This window comes from Miniopterus natalensis, chromosome 7 (genome assembly GCF_054644295.1).
Source record: "Miniopterus natalensis isolate mMinNat1 chromosome 7, mMinNat1.hap1, whole genome shotgun sequence".
NCBI lineage: Eukaryota > Metazoa > Chordata > Mammalia > Chiroptera > Miniopteridae > Miniopterus > Miniopterus natalensis.
This window is the reverse complement of record NC_142087.1, coordinates 46,703,342-46,725,696: the sequence shown is the minus strand read 5'-3', so window position 1 is coordinate 46,725,696 and position 22,355 is coordinate 46,703,342. Positions and strand designations below refer to the sequence as shown.

Here is a 22,355-nt window from a genome sequence, read left to right as displayed (position 1 = left end):
TGTTCACCCCCACCGACAGCTCTTCCTCCCCTTTCATTTTTTTCCCCTTCAAAGTTTCCTTAGGAGTGGGGAGATGGGTGGGGGAGGAAGGGGGTCCAGCCAGCCTCCGTTCTCACCCTCTCCCCGTCTAACTTTCCCCACCTCCCCTCCATCCCTTGAGCGCCGCTGGCCCTGCGGAGCTGCGCTCCGAATTGACAATTGGAGCGCGGCTCCTTTAAGAGCCCTGCTTTGCCTCCCGGTAGCTGAAGGTCATTAAACACAAAAGCTCTCAGCGCTGCGGTCCAATATAGCGCATGCGCCCTGCCCGAGGACTGGCAGAGAGACGGCAATATGGCGAGAATGCCTGGCAGCGGGGACTGTAACACCAGCGCGGGCGGCAGCGCCAGCGCGGCCGCCGCCGCCGCCGCCGAGAACAATGGGGAGCGGGGCGAGGGCGAGCGCGGGGCGGGGGGCCGCGGCCGCCGCCACGGCCGCCCGCACTACTGCAGCGCGGGCGAGGAGGAGGAGGAAGAGGAGGAGGAGGAGGACGAGATCCAGGAGGTGCAGATAACGGGGGACGAGGAGGACGGCGGTGGGGGGCTGGAGGAGGACGAGGAGGAGGAAGAGGAGGAGGAAGAGATGGGGCTGGACTGGGACGAGCCCCTGGAGCCAGAGGATTCGGCCGGGGAGGAGCTGGAGCCGGAGCCGGTCCATATGATCAATATGGACCAGAGCGCCGCGCTGGAGCCGGAGGCGCCGCCGCGCCTGCTGACGCCCCGGGCCCGCGGCGGGCCTCCCGGGGACGGCGCCGAGCTGGACCCCGACGTGCTGCAGCGCCCCGAGCGGGCCCGGCTGAGCGAGAACACCCGGCTGGCCACCCGCTACGCCGTGCGCATCTTCCGGGAGTACCTGAGCGAGAAGGCGCAGAGCCCGGACTTCGAGACCATGGACAAGGGGGCGCTGTGCCGCGTGCTGCGCTCCTTCTACGCCGAGGCCCGCTCCAAGAGCGGCCAGCTCTACAGCAAGTCGTCGCTCATCAGCATCCGCAGCTCCCTCAACCGCTACCTCAACGAGCCCCCGTACTGCCGCACGCTAGACCTCACCAAGGACCCCGAGCTGCGCAGCGCCAACCTGACGCTGGCCGCGGTCATCCGCAAGCTCGAGGAGCAGGGTGCGGGGCCCGTGGTGCAGAAGCAAGCCATCACGCGCGCCGACCTGCGCAAGCTCTACACCTCCAGCGTCTTCAGCACCAACACACCCTTCGGGCTGCTCAACAAGGTCTGGTTCGAGACGTGCATGTACTTCTGCACGCGTGGCCGGGAGAACCAGCGCGAGCTGGAGGAGGACTCTTTTGGGCTGGCCATGGACGAGGACGGCCGCAAGTTCGTCTACTTTAAGTCCCTCGGACCCTACCACAAGTCGCGCTCGTCGTCGTGGAGCAAGAAACGCGCGGAGAGCAGCGATGAGGAGAACTTGCCCCGCATGTACGAGACGGGCACCGAGTTCTGCCCCTATGCCAGTTTCGTCAAGTACTTGTCGAAGCGCAACCCCCTCTGCAAGGCGTTCTTCCAGCGGCCCCGGGACCACTGCAGCGAGGGCGATGTGACCTGGTACGAGAACAAAGCCATTGGCAAGAACTTGCTGGGCACCAGGATGCAGATGCTCTCCAAGGCGGCCAAGCTCTCCAAGACCTACACCAACCATTGCATCGGCGCCGTCTCCATCGCCACGCTCAACAGCATCGCGGGCATCGGTACCAAACTGGGCTCGCCTGCCCTGCAGGGCTGCTACGCTGAGGCTCTAAACGGGGCGGCTCGCCACCACTCCCATCACCCCCCTACACATCCCTCCCACCACCACCGCCCCCAGCCTTCCTCGCTGGGGAACACCTATATCCTCCCCAAAGACAGCTTGATCGGGCCCGACGTGAAATCTGAGGCTGCGCCCAAGCGTGCCCTGTACGAGTCGGTGTTCGGGTCAGGGGAAATCTGCGGCCCCTCTTCCCCCAAAAGACTTTGTATCCGTCCCTCGGATCCTGTGGATGCGGTGGTGGTGGTTTCAGTGAAACACGACCCCCTGCCTCTTCTTCCAGAAGCCAATGGGCACAGAAGCACCAATTCTCCCACCATAGTTTCACCTGCTATTGTTTCCCCCACCCAGGTAACCAAACTAAACTCTATGCATGAAATGTTTCTTTGGTACCGCTTGGAGACTAACTTGTGCTAATGCAGTTCTTGACGGGTTAGGGGAAGCTTCAAAAAGTGGCAAATATACTGAATCAGATTCGATTTCACCCTTAGAAGCTTAACTCTTGGTGCTTTTCAGGAAAGTTTACACCTCGCCTTAAAAGATGTGAGAGGGCAATCGCCCTAACAATCACTGCTGCGCAGTAAGCTAAAATCTTCAAAGTTAGCAGAACAAAAGGGTTAGCTCGGCCCTGGCAGCCTCTCTCCATTGAATGCGTGAGTTTTATAAGGCAAAGAGTGCAGGAATACTGTACATATAAAGGAAGCAGTTAGTTCAAATATATTTGAATAAAGTAACCATTAAAATACTCTTACATATTCACCGTAACTTATGAAGTTAGAAAAGCATAAATTATTAAAAAGAAAGCATGCCAATCCCACTTCCTCTAAGGGGGTGGGGAGTGGAGAGACTGGCAGTTGAGTGCCAGTAACGTGTAGCTGGATGTGAAGTGAGGTTTGGGGCGTAGTTTCCATAAACTAAAGTCAGTTGTTAAAGTTATTAGATGGAAAGGATATCGCCCTACCAGCCAGGCTCTTCCTTGGAGCATATAGCTTGTGGTGCCCAGCACTGAGGGCACTAAAACATTGCTGTCTTTCCCTAGCCCCATGGAGCTCATAATCTAGGGGGCAGAGAAGACTCATGAATATATTCGTATTATTAAAATGATACTCATCTTGGATACTCTTCTCTAGGAGTCAGAAACCAGAGGTCTTTGGGAACTATGCTCTGTTCTGCAGGCAGGAGTAGCCACTGGAGGTTTTACCACTGACCTCCCTGTCATCAAGCAGAAGTAGGAATTTCAACTCTAAGTCTGGAAGTGTAGTGCAGGTCCTTCAAGGAACAGATGTCAGGTACCTCTGTGCTGTTTCCAAAGTAGAAATTCCAGTTCTGGACAAACTGACCCTTTCAAACATTTACCAGCTAATCAGCAAGCCTCAAGGCCAACTGAGAAAGAGGCTGTGAACGATAATATAAACACCAAAGTTCTCTAAAATACATGAGACCTGTAGGCTATGTGTCTTTCTTTCTGTACTTCTAGTGAGTGTAGTACATTTCTGACAGACCACGAGGTTGTTTTCAGGAGTTTCAAGGATGGAGAGGAGAATTTTTTCTCTCCGGAAAATTTGGGTTTGCTTTTTCTTTGAAAGCAAAAATAAATGTTCACTTTTTTCTGCTAAAGTAAAAACCCTTAAAATGTCCTGGTTCAGAATAGCATCTGATTAAGAATTAAAAGCCTAAGAGAGTTTATTAAAGTATATACCTGCTTGGTATAATAATGAAACAGTTTGTCTACTGGCATCTGCCTGTTGGTTTCTTGACACCAGTGTCATAGAATCATGACTTAAGGTTCACAAAAGATTAAGCTGGGGTTTGTTTAGTTGGCTTTATTTTGTTTTAAGGAATGCAGTTGCTCTCTTACAGTCTTTATTTTAACCGAGTGAGATGAATGAGTTCTATAAACCTGAATACTGATTCTTTTAATTTTATTGAGTCGTCCGTTAACTCCCAAGTTAAGTATAGATGTGAGTATCCATATGTTGGTTATATCATTAATATGGCTCTGAAACTTTTTGTAGTATTTTAACTAAGTCCCCTGTAGTTAAAATACTACAAAAAGTTGTTCTCTTTGCACATTTTTAATATGTGCAAAGCTTTTCACTTGTGTTAGAGTAAATTTTTAAAAATCAGTATTAAGAAATTTACAGGAACTGTTTAGTAACTACTGTAGAACTCATGAAGTCTGAGTATTCTAAGTATAAAACAAATGTTTAAGTAAAAAGTAGATATTAAACTTATATTTCCTCTATTTATTAAAATCACCGTAACAATTGAGGTCCAGGGCATTTCCTGGGGATTAATGACTAGCCCAAGGCATTGCTCTAGGTTGTCAACTCCTCTGGCTGGCCATTAATCCCCAGGAAATGCCATGTGTACTTCAAGTTTCAGTCATCATTACTTAATTATAAACATAGGCTGTCTAACCTTAGTACTCACAGCACCTCATCAAGTGGTGTGTCACTGAATTCCACTAGTGACCATGTTACTCTAGACTCCTTGGTAATACAGTCACACCCTGATGCTTTAATTCCCGTCTAACAGTGTGAGTTTCTCAAAAAGTGAAGAGCCTGTTACTTTAAATGCACTGACTCTTATTACTTCTTGAGGACATTAGTAAGTGTGTCATTTATGGGACTGGTTGAAAAATGAATGCACTTAAGGATTAACAAAGATCATGGAATTTATGATTTTAACTCATGTGAAGTGCCTGGGTTTTGTTTTTTATTGGGGGGGAGCGGTGATGGTTGCTTTAACTGATTCACTCTTTAATTCTCTGGAATGGCTGTGTTCAAAGTAAAGGGTAGTTTTAGTTCCCTTTTCCTCCACCAGCTGTTGTAATCTAAGATGATCCAGTTATTGGTGTAAATTCTAGCTCCCAGGTGGAGTTATCACGTGGTACATTTTAAAAGGTGCATTTTAAAAGATTTATCGGGCCTATTCTACATTCTCATAGCTGTTCCCTTTGGATCTTCACAGCATTTTTCCTTCCTCAGAAAACAGTACTTCAGTTTAGATAGAGATAACAGAGATTTCTAATGTTCGTCTATAGAATACTAATAGGAACTTAGATTTTAAATATAGTTTTGTTGCTTAAGTTTTTATGGACTGTGCCTCTCTCCAGTACCAAACAAAAATGTGAACATTAGCTTCCTAAAGTACACTTAGAAGCATTCATAAGCTTGTGACAAAGCTGCAAGTAACTTGCTCTTACTTGACCCTAACCCAGATTGTTTCCAGAAATACTTTTAAGGAATTCTGAAAGTAGAAAGTCTATTAGTGGAAAGATTCTGGAGTCAGCGGTGCATGTCCACTGTTTCTGTTTCATTGTCTTCACTGTGGGCCAGAGTTTGGTCCTTACAGTTTCCAAGTTGAAAATTGGAACAGCCTCCCTATGGGGCACATGCAGTCATTCATGACCTTGCCTTTGAGAAGCCAGATGCTGATAGCACAGGAAAACCAGTTTGCATTCAGATTCTGGTGCTGCAGTATGGGAAGGGGAAAGGAATATTCGATCTATTTACTTAATAGTTTTATTTTGCATTTGGAGAGTAGGCAGAAGGGATACCCTTTTCTACTTAAAGACAGATACAGACTTCTATAAGTGTGAAAGGAGTAGTGTGTTTAACAGCTATAGCAATTGTAAGAACTTTTTTGCAATGATTATCAGGAGCTACTAGGATTAGCTGCACTGTTTAAAAGGGATATTTTCCTGATTTTTGATGTTAGTTTGTGGCTACATTTCTCTTTCTGCTGCAGGAATGTTTGCTCTGCTTTATGGCTAGTTCAGATTGGTGGAGAAACTAAATGTCATTAAGTATGTACCTTTTTTCATTCATTCAGAAAACAGTTACTGAGCACCTACTAATCTGGCTCTTGTACTAGGAATCTGTATAAATTAATCTATTTTCCACTTGTCAAGTAGTCTCATTGGCAAGATTTTGACCTCATTAAATATTAAAACTGTATCAAAATAAAGTTAAATGGTAATTCACTCAATGTTTTGCAGCAGTCTTTTTGGGGAAGAAGTCTGCACTTTTACTCTTGCATATTACATTCAGTACTCAGGCATATTATTTTAAATTGATATAAACCCTCATATATGTCAGCTCACTATCTATTAAATCTGATCCAGGAAATAGAAAAAGAAGTTTTTGCTGCCAGAGGAGAAAGTGAATCCCATCTATCTAAAACTTAAGTCCTTGTGTCATCCTGATTTAAAAATCTGGCTGCCCTAACAAATGACACCCAAAAGGTCATTCATTCTCTTGTCATTGCAAATGGGTAAGAAGCAGGAAGAGCCCCTTCTTCTAATAGGACTGCTAGTTGTATGTGAGATCACTTACGCAGGTTCTCACCTTGGCTTAAGCCAGTCAGAACTCCACTTCAGTCATTTAATAAACAGTTCAGTTTCAAGTTATCTTTTGTATGTTGACTGCTATTTTATTATTTATTTGTTTATTTATTTATTTATTTATTTATTTTAATATATCTTTATTGATTTCAGAGAGAGGAAGGGAGAGAGAGAGATGGAAACATCAATGATGAGAGAGTCATTGATCGGCTGCAGCCCGCAACCCGGGCATGTGCCCTGACCGGGAATCGAACCCCGATCTCTTGAATCCTAGGTCGATGCTCAACCACTGAGCCACACCCAGCCGGGCTGTATGTTAACTGCTATTTTAAAAACAAAATGTAGATAGGAGTTACTGTGTGGTTACCTATGTTGGAAATCTTAGGGCCAGACATAATAGTAATCTGTGGGCCTGTCATATTCTCAAACTTTTATTTCTAGGACCTAATGTACGTCTCTCGATTGGTCATTCATTGCATTGTACCTCTTAGTCAGGATGCCTTTTTAAATACTTCATTGGAGTTTTTGGGTAGGGGATAGGGGAGTGGGAATTAATTAGTCCAAGAGGAGATACTGATTGAACTTGATAAATTAAAATGAAAGAAAACATCACTTTAGGATTTGAAACATTGTGCTGGTAAGCTTTTTTATTTAATACTAGTGGTGTTCTAAAGATGCTGAGTTCACCTCAACCACTGTTATACTGGAGCCCCTTTCTACCTGCTAAGTGCTGCCAAGAGGAGCAGGATTCCTCAGTTTGTGGACTTCAAGCTGAAGTGATTCTCTGCTTGCTACATGAACATCATAGTGGAAACAGATGGACTTTTAAAACTTTAAGCTCTGTAAAGTTTTAGGCTCTGTGGTTTTTCAGATTGATGGAAGTTTCCCTTTGTCTTCTGTTCTCCTTTAAGAGAGGAAGGGTTCTGAATGGTGTCAGGTCTTTATAACAGAGAATGAGCTATTTTATGTGATCTAGAAATAAATGTTTAAGCCCTTTGAGGTACCCCAGTATAACAGGGGCGCTGGGCTGAGGTTAAACCTGTGTATGAGGTTGTATTACCTCACACCCATGACTGTAAACCAGGGGTGGGCATCTTTTTTCTGCTAAGGGCCATTTGGATATTTATAACATCCCATACAAAATTATCAACTTAAAAATTAGCTATGAAAAAAATCTCCTAAACTTACTGAATTTCGAATCCCACCTGCAGTTGCCTTGGCAGGGCCAGACCAAATGATTTCACAGGCTGTGTAGGGCCCGTGGGCTGGACGTTCCCCACCCCTGCATAAACTAAATGGCAGACCACAGTATATCCCCTAGTACTACAGGAGGCCCAACCCAATTTGACATGTTTTAGGTTTTCAGTAATTCTCCCCATCCTTCTGTTCTGTACATCCTTTACAGTTAGACTTTCTTCCTTTCAGCTTATACTTCAACAACCTGACAGAAACTCTTCTTTCTCCCTAAAAAATACTCATTTATATATGACAGCAAACTTTCATTAGCGACTGATATATTTTTATTCATATCATATCTGAAACTTCATCCAAGTCTTGGGTAATGGAATTTTCAGAAACAATGGAAGTAGGAGTATCTTACTCTGTTGCTAGTTGAGTGTCTCAGCTTCAGTTGGAGTTTTCATAACAGCAGTTTGCTCATGGGCTGCTTTGGGGACCCCAGTGGGAACTTCCTTTTTCTGGTAACCCTCTGCCTTCTGAGATTTGTGACTCTCCACATTCTGACTCTCCAGGCAGTGAGTTGGGGTGTTTTTAATATGTGGGGGACAGGGAAGTCCCAAAGTGTGTCCCTCACAAAGAAGGAGCAGTGTGGAGATGGTAAAGGTCTCCCATGTTGATTCCATTTATATAACCCTGTAAAACTGGGGAACTTGGGGAGATCTTGAGAGGATGGGGATATGCTAGAGCAGCTGAGGTGTTCCCACATCACCACCCCATTCTTTGCCTTTCCCCTCCTCAGCCCCATCTCCACCCAAATATTGAAAATCATCTTTATAATGCAAACATTTCCTGGGAGCATGTAGACTTTCTTGCCTTGAATTACTGCTTTCCCTGATCACGTGGCAGTGAACACTGGAAGATGGATGTTTTGATCTGATCTGTGGGGAAGGAGGTAAAAATGTGCTACCTGAAAAGACTGACAGATTTAAGAGAGCATTAGGTAGTAGGCTTCTGGGAAAAAAGGAAAGGAATTTGGAAAGGAATGCTGAAGGGTGACAGAGATAAATGTTGCTTCCTTTGTGAGTAATTTAGTTACCAAATTAGAATGTCAAGACTAGTTGGGCAGATTGTAATCATCAATTTCTAGTTTTACTCCATGCCTCCTGTCCAGGTTAAGTCAGGTGTCCCACCATTTAATCCCCATGCTTTCTCTCTTAACGCAAGACAAGGGGAACTATTGTTTATGGCACCGATTCCCATTTGGGCACTTTCTACCGTGCCAGAGACCTAGCTAGTAAGTATACCATATATATTCTAATTTAATAATTATGGATTTCTCTACCTCCCCCTCTGTTTAGACAAAATGTCCATGGATAATATGTTTAGATAGATTTTAGATACACATATCCAAATTTGATCCATGAGGAAACCTTCCACTTTTTTATGACAGTCTGAGAAATAAGTGTTTAGGATGAGTTTCTTGAGCTTGTAGACTAGTTCTGATATCTAAACTTGCTATGGTTTTGCCATGTAGTTTTCAAGGAACATAAGTTAGAAATGTGAATGATTTCACCATTCCTAACTTTCTAGCTATTTTGAGTCAGGAGGAGGACAGTTGGACCATATCCAGGCAGGAGTGGTTGGGTCCATGAGGCTGTCATTTCAGTGGGCTGCAATCTCTAGAGATAAACATGACTCCCTTCCTGAAGAGTTTTGATGTCAGCTGTCCCATCCTCTCGCGGATTCTGTAGTTATGAAGTAGAGTGTAATCATTAGTAATAACCAAGATGTACTGCAGGCTTTAAAGTGGTCCACCTACTGGCAGCCTCTGCATCATTTGGGAGCTTTCCAATAATACAAAATTTTGCCAACCTGTTCCCCTGAATCAACACTTGCTTTTTAATAAGATTCCCAAGCAATTTGTATGTGCCAAACATCTTGATGAGCAGTGGTATATGGTCTCTAATTTAATCCTCACATAGCCCTTCAAGGAGTTATGGTTATTATTTCCATTTTACAAAGGAGGGGACTAAGGTGAACAGGTGTTGATGAACTTGCTTAAGGTCTAGGAACTGGTAAGTAACTATGTTGGGATTTGAATCCAGGCCTTTCTGATCCCAGAGTCTTTTGAATCCATGGTTTGCTGATTCCTAAATTCTTATCACCTGTTCAAATAAAAGAATCCGGTAAGGAGAAGATGATATAACATTAGATTCACATCACTAACTTACATGTTTTTCCAGAAAAAGTAAGAAGAGAAAACTTGTTTAAACACAGGGAAAAATTAAAAAGTGGAAAACAATAGAATATAATTGTCCCTTTAACAATGTGGGAGTTAGGGGCATCAGTCTTCCCCCAAACACATACACAATCGAAAATCCACGAATAACTTGACTCCCCAAAAACTTAACTACTAATGGCCAGCTCTTGATTAGAAGCCTTACTAATGACATAAATGGTTGATTAACACATATTTTATATGTTATATGTATTATATACAATAAAGTAAGCTAGAGGAAAGAAAATGCTATTAAGAAAATCATAAGAGAAAATATATTTACAGTATCGAAAAAAATCCTCATGTAAGTGGTCCCCCGCAGTTCAAACCCCTGTTGTTCAAGGGTCAACCGTGTTTCCAGTGTATAGCATGTTTCTTTTGTTGTATGTGGTCCCTAGCTGGGTCTGGGGACTGTAACAGCCTCTTTTGAGAATCCTTGTTTCAGAGTGGTTAAGAACAGGCCAGACTCCCTGGGTCAAATATCAGTCGGCCCCGAACCTCCCTGTGCTCCAGTGTCCCTCAGATGGGAACAGTGGTGATACTTAGGGTCTGTGGTCCTCGGTGCTTAATGAGTTGTGTTTTGAAAAGTGCTTAAAAGGTTTTCTATCATTTTACTGTCTTAGTACAGAACGTTTTATGTTTGAAAATAGCTGGTCTGATGATAAAGTCCCAGTCTCAGTCTTCAGTTCTTCTCTTGTAAATACCTTGTCCAGGTGCTGTGCAGGGCCTCTTTGCTGGGCCTTCTGGGGCGTCCATTCATTCAGCGGTCACCCTTCCTCTGTTCTCCTAATAGATAGGAACTCTCAGAAGCCTCTGGCACCCTCCAGGCCCCGCGCCCTCACCACTACTTCAGAAAGCCCATCCCTGTGGATGCTTGCTTTATCCCAAAGCCTGTTTTTGTCCCCTCTGCTTTTCGTTAAGATTTGCATATGCTGAGGGCTAGGAGAGATTGACCTGCACACCTGTTCCTAGGTTTGTCTGCAGACCCTTCCGGGTTCTCTTAACGGATCCTTGGCAAATTTCAAGTGCTAAAGGGGTTGGGGGAGCTCCGATGGGCATAGCTGCTGCCCATACTCCAGGGGATTCACAAAAGTTAGATGAGAGTGAAATCAACAGGTTTTCACAAGAGATTAAATTTTATATGAAATGGTTTGGGATTAAGGGAACAGTCCTAATACTGGGGTTCTTAAAACATTATGACAGTTATTATAGCAATAACTGGTGAATTCTAATTTCCGTATTCTTGGAGTGGGGACTATATTTGGCTAGATCCTGTGTTAGTGTATTTGTAGTTCCCTGATGAATAATCGGGCTATAATTTTCTAATACTTGACTTTTGTCTTGGAGACTGTATAAAATCAACAGAAATTCCACTTAAAGTTGGTGTGTACTAATATATGTTTTGAATAGACTGCAGAATCAGGGTAATTGGTTGGTGTTTTGATGCAACATTGCTGACCAATTAACCCTTTTGTGACTTGACAAGGTGCTCTTATAAAATAGAAATGATTGATATGATGATGCAGGATTTATTTTCTCTAATTTAGTTTGCCCTTCAAATATTCACAGTATTCAGCCACCACAGTCCTAATAGGATAACTTCACGGGCTTTTAGAATTTTAATTAAATTAATTAATAATTAATAACGTTAATTAATAATTCTATTAATTTTATTAAGTCAGCTTATCTAGAATGACATTTTCTACTTTGTGACATTCTTTCTGACAAAAACTACATATGAATAGATTTTCGATATTCCATCTTGAACAAATATCCCTGTTTTTTACTCCAAAAAAAAAGAGACTTGCAGAATACTTTTCAGTGGATTGAGGTAACAGTTTAACACATGTTGCTGCAGAAACACACAGACAGAAAAAGTATAATGAGATTATTAGAAAACTGATTTGCTAGCTTCATTTTCTTTTCCTCCCAACTTGGTATTCATTCACATGTTAATTTTTTTTTTTTTTAAGTCTCACCTGAGGACATTTTTTTCCATTGTTTTTGAGAGAGAGTGGAAGGGTGGCAGAGAGAGGGAAACATCGATGTGAGAGAGACACATCCACTGGCTGCCTCCCACAGGGGGTCAGGGATTGAGCCCCCAACTGAGGCATATGTCCTTGGCCAGAATCGAACCTGGGACCCTTCAGTGCACGGGCCGACTGATGCTCTAGCCATTGAGCACAACCAGCTAGGGCCACATGCTAATTTTTTATAATTAACAGTAGAATATTCATAATGCTAGTGACTTCACTGTTTGGGGGATTATTTTATAAGGGGAGAGGGAGTTGTAAAGTTCCAGGTATGTTTCTCAAGATTTTTTTTTTTTAATTTATGAAGAAGATAATGGAATCATAGATTCTGTTCCCAGTATTTAATCACTATCTCAAGTGATGTATTTTAGAACCACCTCTTGGATGTGAGTGGAAAGTCAAGAGGAAGGAAACTGCTATACAGAGAATCTCTGAACATAGGATTCACTTATAAAAGCTTTTATTGGGCATTTGCTGTTTACCAGGGTGGGAATTTGGAGGCAAGGAACAAGTTAGAAATAGTTCAGAGATGACACTGGAGAAATTGCATGGGAACACTTAGGACAAGTCAGAAGGAGGACTGTTGGAGAGGGAGAAGAGGGTCTTAGCTCTCTTAATGACTGCTTACAAGCAAACCCTGGAGAGTAAACGGTGTATATTACTATCTAAGAAATGGGACTGAAGTTGGCCTAACCAAGACTAAACATTTAAACCTAAAAGTGTATAAGGAGAATGTGAAATTTTGGAAAAGATAAAATCTTACCTTGTCAGATATTTAAGGCTTTTCTTTGCTGTCACACTGAGACATCTTGGGAAAGCCTCAGTACACTATTGTAGGTGTCCCAGAATGAGGTAGGCTGCCACATTTCACCATTTATCAATGTCCACTGTGCTGTTAATCCACAAATATTTAAGACTGAGTATTGTGCAATAATCCAAAGGAATTCAGAACTGGTACTGAGTTTGCATTTTAATTATAGATCGTAATGATTACTGAAAGCCTGGCTTCCTTGGTACCTAGCATTGTTTCTTTCACACCTCGGATCTGTGTGATCATACTACAAATACTCAATTACTAAGGCCCTTGTAAATAGTGCTTTATAGTTTGCAAAAGGGCTTTTCAGTATTTGATTTCATGCTAGGGCACTTCCTTGTGTCACGTACTGGGGTAGATAGATGGTGGGGACACAGATACAGTCCTCGTCCTTGGAGCCTCACAGTCCTGTAGGGGAGACAGACAAGCAACCTGAAGAATAAACCCTGACAGTGGGGTAAGCTCTGTGAAACTATATATACACATAGTATGAGCAAACTGAAGGCGGGGAATAAGAACTGAGATACCCATTCTACAGAGGAGAACAACTGACGCTCCGAGAGGTTAAGCAGTTTCCCAAGTTCACCTGGCTACCAGAGAGTGAAATTGAAGTTCCAACTCCAGGTCCAGTCCTCTTACACAGTGGTGCCTTCTAAGCTGTAACTTACAGCTAAAGTTTTAAAAGCGTTGTTGTTGGGCATTAAAGAAAAGGGGGGAAAAGGACGCTGATTTTTGTGTTTCAGGGAAATAAAAGGGAACATTGTAGATTAGGGTGACTTAGAATGGCCCAGTCTTCCAAATGTCAGCACTTGCTCAGGATGGAAGTGCCTGAAAGCTATGGTAATTTGGGGATCTTTTTCTAATATAAAATCTCACTCCCCACGTAGCCCTCCCTTCAGTGGTCAAGTGCTGACAGGCTCCTGGTCTGACACTCGCTGGGAGCAGGTGGCAGTCTCTGCGGCTCTCTGTCTGCTCCCTGACTGTTGAGACTGAAGACTTGCTCCCCAGGGCCTTCGGTCTTTTCCACTTCACTCAGAGCACTTAATTAAAGAAAAGTGAGTACAGTACTGATGCAGAGTTATGACTAGTAAAAAGCACCAATAAAAATGACTATAAAGCACCTGACAAATCAAAAATGTTTAATAATCCTAAGGTGCTTTGTGGGGTGAGGGTTTACCCCTTGGCACAGGATGACAGGCCTTCCTGTGGAGGCTTTCCCGGGATGCTGCTCTTGGCAGGCAGTTCCTGCCCAGCCAGAGCAGGTGAGCGAAACGGATCCTGTCGTCCTGGAGTCACCTGACTTCTTACTGCAAGCACGTTGGGAAGTGATAATGACAGACATGTAGATAACACCAAGGATAAACATGACACTTTGCTGACATAGGGGCAGAAAAGGAAAAGACAGCAGGAAGAAAAGGAAAAGAGAAGTGAGTGGCTAAGGCACCTCCAGTCTTATGGGAAGTTTGGAGCAAAACCAATATTCTAAGTTCTAACTTGAATGGCCTTAAGCAGGTTACTTAGTTTCTCCTCTGTTAAATGAGGATAGTGGGAATACTACTGTTGTGATTAGTAAAAGCCCATAGTAAGTGCTCAGTAACTGGTAACTTTAAAAAAAAAATTCTATTGGTTAGAGGTTATTGACAGGCCTGAGGAAAAGTAGAGAGATTATATACAATTTACAACTGATCCTCAATTTTCTCTTTTAAAGTTAAGACAAAGGATCCCCAATATTCACAACATATTTATAAACACAGATGAAAGAGTGGAAATATGCAAAGAAACCAGTAGGAAAACCTACATCTGTGGTAAGAATAAAGTGATAATCAAAAGGCAATAGTAAAAACAGAAGTTTAGAGAAAAATGCATATTAAATTCTAGGTATCCCTATTTAAACCAGTGTGTAACTCACTAAAAATAAAAATTAAATCTTCAAGCTTTTATTCTCTCCTCAGTTATGTCATGGAAAGGATACTTTAAATGTACTTTATATAAAATGTTGAAAGGATTAATTTTGAACTAACTTTTATGTAGATTTTAAATGGAAAAACATTGAAATGACTTACAAGTATTAATATGTCTTATGTGTTCAATAAAATTATCCATGTCATTAAAAAATAGACAATTTGTCCAGCCAAGTGTGGCTCAGCAGTTGAACATGGACCTAGGGTCCAGGAGATGGAGGTTCGATTCCTGGTCAGGGCACATGCCTGGGTTGCGGGCTCCATCCCCAGTGTGGGGTGTGCAGGAGGCAGCCAATCAATGACTCTCTCATCACTGATGTTTCTATCTCTCTCTCTCTCCCTCTCCCTTCTTCTCTGAAATCAATAAGGAGACTTTTTTTTTTTTAAGAAAATAGACAATTTGATTTTTCCCCATTATCAGCAATTAATTTATAGAAATCGATCTCTTTGTTTATAATTTTCATTAGAATGTTGAGATACCAGTAAATCATATTCTAAATTTGTTTGAATAAACGTCTTAATCATACAGAATACACAAATAGGATCTTTTAAACATCTATCATTAAAAGCAGTACATATGACCAGATCATAAGTTACAGGGTGTTTTTTTTTAAATAACAGTTTTTAAACATTCTCATGGCCACTTTATAACCAGAAAAATCTCTCATTCAGATATAATGAATATGAAAGTTTCTGGCAATGTCTTGCATCAAACAGTGGCAGTCTGTTAAAGTGCTAATTTGAGAGAGATTATGTCATTCTCTTAACTCTTTTCCTACTTGACAAATAAAATACTTTTCAACTGACAGAAATCATCAGATAATTCACATATTAGTCTTAGTTTATACCAACTTGCTTAGAAATGAGGTCAATAAATGTTATCTGCATATGAAGTATGAATTGTAATTAGATTATTGGCCTTCAATGCATTGCTTGGTATCAGGGCTACCGATCTCATTCCTGAAGAATTTCTCCCCATGCTCAATCCAGTAGCTAACATATATTGTTGGGGAGGGGGAGAATTCCCCCCTTTTGCCTTTCTTTAGTTCTTACTGCTGGACTAGTAATAATGTAATAAAATTAGCACAAGACTAGATTAACAGGAGAAAAAACAATTTAATAATGTGTACATGGGAGAATGACAATATATGATGCCCAGATCATAAAATGAGGCTCAAAGGAATGCTAGAATTAGGCACCTTTTAAAACTTTTTAGACAAGTAAGCAATACATTTGTGAGAAATTGATAGGACAAAGTTGGTGCTCATTAGGAAGGAATCTAAGCCAGGTTTATGGGTATCCTTTAGTGAGGAATTTAAACAAAGTAGTAAAGTAGAAAAGAGGCAATAAGATCTGATTACACAGTCTTTCCGTTCTGAGTTAACAATAGTGTCTTCCAGGTGTGGGGAGGACACCTTTCACATGGGAGATACATTTCCTGTATTCAAGGGGACAAGGGAGGGTCAAGGTGCTCTTCTGGTATCAGGCAGCTGGTCAAGTAACTTGAGTCAAAGTAATCAATATGCCATTGTGGGGTATTTTGGGGTGACCTGTCGTGGGCTCCAACAATATGTAACATGTTACTGTAAATCTTCAGTGTACATAATTCCATCTAATCCTCATAACAGTCTTGTAGGCTAGAGATTTAGTAGCCTGCCCCAGGAAGTACAGTTAATAAATGGCAAATCCAGGACTGTATCCCAGGTCTCTCGTCCACTCATTCAACCTATATTTATTGAGCACCTACTATGTGCTAGTCACTGATGACCCAGCATAGAACAAAACAGAAAGTCTCATTTCTCATGAACTTGACATTCAGGTGGGCTCTGCCTGGACCCAGAGCAGATGGAACTGTGACTGGCCTCCTCCACTCCTCTAGGTCAAGCAGTCACTTTTGGATGAGCCCATCAGATTTAGCATTTCCCTGATTAAAGTATTAGGGGAAGGATGAGTAAACTGTTTAGAGTGAGTGTTAGCATAGTTGCTTTCTTAAGAATTCAGTGGATGACAGACCTGACCACCTCACCTTGGTAGGTCGGGAGAGGTAATGGAGGCCCAGAGAGACTGAGTAGCAGAACCTGGTCCAGAGTCGGAACTGACCTTCATTCACAGGCCGGGTACGTCTTTCCTGGTCGACAAAGCCCGAGTCTCCTCGCTTCCTAGGTTTTGTGTCACCATTACGATGAGATTGCTAGTCTTTATTCAGTTGATTCTCAGCCTGGGCAAGGTTCTCCTGTGCTATCAAATGCTGCCTGAAGGACTGAGGTCTTTTTTTCTCTGGGGTACACACTTCTCCAAACTGCCTCCCCAAATAGGTCATCAGAAAATCTGTGCTTTCCCCCCAACTTCCTCTTGTAAGAGAACACAAGCACGGTGTTGTTGGAATCAAAAGAAAATATTAACATAGGGAGGCATTTGTTTGTGAAATGCTTAGTCCGTATTTGTGATGCTAAAGAATCAAGATTAGCATTTGAGAACAAGGATCAGCTGGCGAGCCTCCTCCTGTCTAAATAGGGCTAAACTGTACCCTAACCTTCCTGGGCTAACACCCAAACCAATTTACCAGAAGCCCCTCTCAGTAAGACAGCTGTTACAGGAATACCTGGTCCAGAGACCTTTAGAAACACTTCTGCCCTAGAAACCTGTGATGCTATCCTGGCAAAAATGTCTGCAAATCATTTTTGACAAATCAAATATTTGTAAATTAGATCACAGTATTTACACTGAGGGAAATTCTGTTTTTAGAGCCCTTGTTTGTCTTTGATATGATATCGGGTCAGGCTGTTTAAAGTTAAGCATATCTTGGTATACTTACAGTGTCTGTTGCCATTTCTAGTTGTAATTTATATGTTTTAAGGGTGTGTGTATATATATATGTATATGTATACATGTGTGTGTGTATGTGTATATAAATGTATATATGTGATTATATACATATATGTAATATTTTGTTTACAATATTTGACTTAATGTGATATATAAAGTAATGAATCTGACTCAATGTATTTCAGCCTGTGATTGAAATTTTCTAATTGATTTAGGGCTATTTTATCTTTTTAAAAATTTTTTTTTAGCTTTCAATTACAGTTGACATATACATATTAGTTTCAGGTGTACAACATAGTGATTAGACACTGATATAACTTACAAAGTGATCATTATTTTATATTTTATTTGCCATATGCAGAGTAGCCCTTCAAAAACTACTGGTTGAATGTTGTTAAGAGTGAGACTATTTTCATGATTTTTATTCATTCTATCCTGTGCAAAAGACCATTCTTGGGACATTGCCTCTTTTGCTCACTGCTCTGTTGCCAGTGTCTGGCACAGTGGTTGGCACATTTTAGGTGCTCAAAAGTACTTGTAGAAATGAATACAAATATTTTATAGTAACATTTTAAAGTTAATTTATAATCTTTGCCTCCTAGCCCTGAGCAGAAAGGTTCTTAAGTATTTTACCTTCATTCTAATTCTTTAGATCTCAAGGTTAGAAATAAAATCTCCTCTAATAACACACAAGGGGAGAAAAAACACTTTTCCTTAATATTTGTTGCACACTACCGTGTGCCTGGCACTGTGCTATGCTCTGAAAGGTCGGATGATTAAGACAGTGCCCCTGAAGATGAAGTCACGTTCTGTACTGTGTATGTTCCAAATTTAATTTGTTCTCTTCTGATTTCTTAGCACACAGTGGGAATCACACATACACCCAGATAAATCAACAGCCACGTTAAATGTGGTAAAGGTATCAGTGCTGTCCTAGCACAGGTGTGGGTCTGGTTGGCAGGTGTGCCCTCTGGGGATGGGGAAGGGGCAGGTCTAAGATGGACTTGCCTGCGGTCACCAAACCTGGACTTCAGCCTCTTCTGTGCTCTAGGTCTGGACCAATATTCTTTACCTCTCTACCTCAAGCCGACTCAGATGTTCTTTCCTTTCTCCTTTCCCCATAATCCTCAGTTCTCCTCCCTCTGTCCCTGGCTCCACCTCCAGATCCATAATTATTAAGAGAAACCCTTTCATGAAGGTACACATTTGATTTCACAGAATCACCCAGTATTTAGTATTTGCTCAAATTATAGAATTAACAGTTGAGAATTTCTTAGGGAAGGAACTCCAGCTTTAGGGGGGCTCAGTGTTATAGTTTGGGTTTAGGGAAAAGAATTCCTTTGACTTGTCTGTCTTGGTCTACCTGTCCAGCTGTCTACCTTGGGTTTTTACGGTTGTCATTTGGCCTCTTCTCACTCTCCTGTGTTAATTTTCTTAATATTAGGACATATCATATACTGCATTAAGAAATATCAATGACATTTGTCACTAATCCCATTTTACTTTGAGGAGATTTGATCCTGGACTCCAGGCACCTTTCTGATTGTTCACCACTATGGAAAAATAAAATCAGTACCCTCACAGGTGGTTGATACTGTTTGGGAGCTTATGTCTGTTCTGACTTAAGCACAACCTCCTTGGGCTCATTTTCTTTTAAACTTAAAAAATATGCCCGGAGAGGGCAAAGTACAGTTAAAGAAAGGATAGAAACCTACCTGCCTGTTTTTCCTTCTAGGTAATTTTTTGGTTCAACTGGTCTACTTCTCTTGATTCTTATTTTCCTTTGGGCTTTACTCTTTGTTTCCACTTCAAGGGGTGTGGAAAGAACAGAGAAGAGGGAAGAAAGATTTTGATCTGAGAGTCACGGTAGAGAGAGGGCAGTGCATGAGCAAAAGCCCAGAGACAGAAAATAACATGGATATTTCAGAATATTCCAGAACAGGAAGGAGGTCTGGGGCTTTGTGTATAGAGAGAGATAGGGAAGTGGTGAGAGAGAAAGCTAAAGGGTGGGACAGGGGCCCTATGGTTTCGAGGCCATGTTAAAGGTTTCTAACCTCATCTCATGATGTGAGCAGTTATGGAAGACATTTGGTAGAGGGGACAGGATGCAACTTGCTTTTTTTTTTTTAAACAAGTTCTCTTCAGTTGAGATGTGGACCATGGTTGCAGAGGAACTAGAGCAAGGGTGGAGATTGTGGTGTCTGAGGACTAAGATAGTAGTAATGGGGTGGGAGGAGGTAGAGCCCACAAGACACGGACGTGGACATGGACATGGGTGTTGGGTACGGTAGGTGTTCTGGCAGTGGACAGAGCGAATGGAGGTGCTGCTTATTCAAAGGGGCCGCTGCCGGGGGGCTCAAGGGGACATGGCAAGTTCTGCTTTGGAGATGCTGAATTTGGAAGTTCACCAGTTTATAGGTGATAATTGAAGTCACTTGGGGTGGATTATTTTGCTTAGAAAGAAATCGTAGCAGGAGAATAAAAGAGGACTCCCCCCCCTCCAAGAAACTTGAATGTTTGGAGGTAGGGCAGAGAAGGAGTTGCTGGGATAGAGCCACAGCAGGGGCCAGAGGGGAAGGAGGGCACTCGTGGGTACGGTATCAGGAGCCAAGGGAGCGGTCGGTTTTGTTAGTGCAGCTGGGACTTCAAGTGAGGTGAGGCCTCGGTGCGTGTCTGGCTTCTCTACGGGAAGCCTTTAGTCATCTTGGCAGGGCAGTTTTGTGGGGTGATGCAGGGGGCAAAAGCTACAGTGGAGTGAGCTGAGGGAGCTATGAGAGGTGAGGAAAGGTCATAGCCAGAGGAAACTGAGGGGGCTTCTTGCAGGTTTGACAGTCTGAGAAAAGGGGGGTGGAGGTAGGTGGGGTCTGGAGATGAGTTTGGGGGGGATATTGTATATTTTTAAGATGGAAGAGACCTGGACATTTTACACGCTGATGGAAGGACAGGTGGTAGCAGGATCTGCAGGACAGGTGGAGTGACTGGCTTTGGTTGTTTTATTCATATTTTATTTACTTTTCTAGAGGAAAAGGGAAGGACTCACCCAGGTTAGACTCAGACAACACTGCAGCCTCGGCTCCCTGGGTGGCCCTCAGAGCCCCCTCCTAGCATCCACCCACAGTACTCTCTGGGAGTCCAGATTCCTGGTCATAAGGAATCTCGCCTCCCATTTAAAAGGTAGCCTTCTTTCAACCAGAGTCCTCCCCATTTAGGAGGAGAATCTGAACATCCTTTGTAATTGAACAGAGTCAGTGACAAAGCTGAAGATCAAGTTCAAGGTAAGGGCCCTTTTTATTGAAAGAAAAGCTAGATAAAATAGCAACACTGTCTGAAAATGTTTCTCAGGCCAGGGAAAGAACAGATGAGTTGCATTCTGTGGAACATGCTGGTTCTTGAATTTCTTGGAATTCCGAGAGGCTCTTGTTCGTGTCACCTTAACTGATTTTAAGTGTCATGCCTGTATGCAGAGAGAGACAATTTCTAGACTTCCTTCTGAGTTGGGCTTAAGTAAAGTAGATAGATATTCATAAAGGGGAAAAGACAGGCTTCTGTCTACTGGCTTTTTTTCTGGGGGAAAATCACTGTGATTTGCAATGTGTAATTTTTTAAACTCATTTTTCTTAATAAACTTTAGTTTTTTTAGAGCAATTTTAAGTTCACAGCAAAATTGAGCAGAAAATTCAGAGAATGCCCAACTATACCCTGTCCCCAAAACCTATACCCTCCCCTGCTATCTATATCCCTACAACAGGGAGTGGTACATTGTTACAATGAATGAGCTTAGCACCCAAACTTTAGGGTTCATTCTTGATGGTGTACATGCAGCGGGTTTTGACGAATGTACAATGACATGTGTCCACCATTTGTAGTATCTTACAGAGCAGTTTCACTGCCCCAAAACTCCTCTGTGCTCTACCCGTTTATCTCTTCCTTCCCTCTATTTATTTGTTTGCAGTAATCTTTCATGTAAACATAAATGAAGACCTTGATAGAACCTTAATAACAGCTTTGTTTTGGTTTGAGTACCTTTGTTACACAAAGGAAAATTCAGCCACAGACCTGGAGTTACAACTTTAAAGCAGCAGTTTTCAACCTTTTCCATCTCGTGGCACACACGAACTAATTGCTAAAATTCTGTGGCCCACGAAAAAAAAATTTTTTGCCTATCTGACAAAAAAATAGGTATAGCTTTTATTCCTTCACACTGATGGCTATTGTTGTGTTGGCTATTGTCATTTTTTAATTTGACAATCTAAGGAAAAAGAGGTCAGTGCCCCTGACTAGTCAGTACTGCGTGTTTTAAAAATTCTTGCGGCGCATCAGTGTGCCTTGGCACACTGGTTGAAAATCGCTGCCTTAAAGCAATGACATCTAATTCAAGCTTTACTCTTTTCTTGTAAGTATTCCCTGCCCCCCTTCTTAAACTCTCTGTAGGGAACATTTCACCAGAAGCTCTTTTCGTTACCTCTTTGGGGGATGGAAGAGAGGGCAGAGACTCACCCTTAGCCCTGGCCCCCAGCTGAGGATGATTCGGGGCCTCTTCTATGTAGTGCGGTGTCCATTTCTGTTCCTACAGGGCCGAGGAGGGGAAGCTGTGGCTTCTCAAAGGTACTGACAACAATGTTCATGACGGGGACCTTAAACAAGAAAGCCAGAGAAAGGTAGTTTGGTGATTAAGAGTTTAAAGCGCTAGGGTTCAGAGCTCTGCTCTTGACTCGTTGCTACTTTGTACAGAAAATATGTTGCTTTAAAGCTTAGGGACACTGGTTAACTATAAAGTCTCAGGTTTGAAAGTTGTTGGAAAATGTGCAGGGTGAACTGCGCCAAATACCAGCTCTCCGGGGAAGGTCCCCTTGGCATTAAGCTGCTTTGTCTGAACGGTGTTTTCATTACCAAGTCCTTACAGCACTCCTGGGTTTCCAGCATCCCTCTGGAGGCCTTGGAGGAGACACGGAAAAGCAAGAATCGCTTCTCCAGTGTCCTGTGCACCGCTAACGTGACTTGTGCTGTTTCTCATTTACCGGTATTCATATTTACCTAGTACTTTTCTGTTGACTGTTTTAGACTCATCCCCAGAGATAGTAGCCAGGGAAACACAGATTTGATGCGCTCGTTATGTTTTCTAAGACTT

The 22,355-nt window shown here is 42.5% G+C and overlaps 1 protein-coding gene across 4 annotated transcripts in view; it reads left to right on the top strand.

The window, feature by feature from the left end:
• The window catches only part of KCTD1 (potassium channel tetramerization domain containing 1), a 173,740-nt gene that overhangs the window by 86,629 nt on the left and 64,756 nt on the right, over positions 1–22,355 (top strand). Inside the window, exon 1 of one of the 4 annotated variants that reach the window (XM_087819020.1) lies at positions 34–2,139. The exons of the other annotated variants lie outside the window; for them this stretch is intronic. Within the exon in view, the coding sequence (XP_087675146.1) occupies positions 331–2,139 (1,809 nt within the window). The 5' untranslated portion in view covers positions 34–330. Of the gene's footprint in view, positions 1–33; positions 2,140–22,355 lie in introns of those variants that run through there. 4 annotated transcript variants of the gene reach the window in all.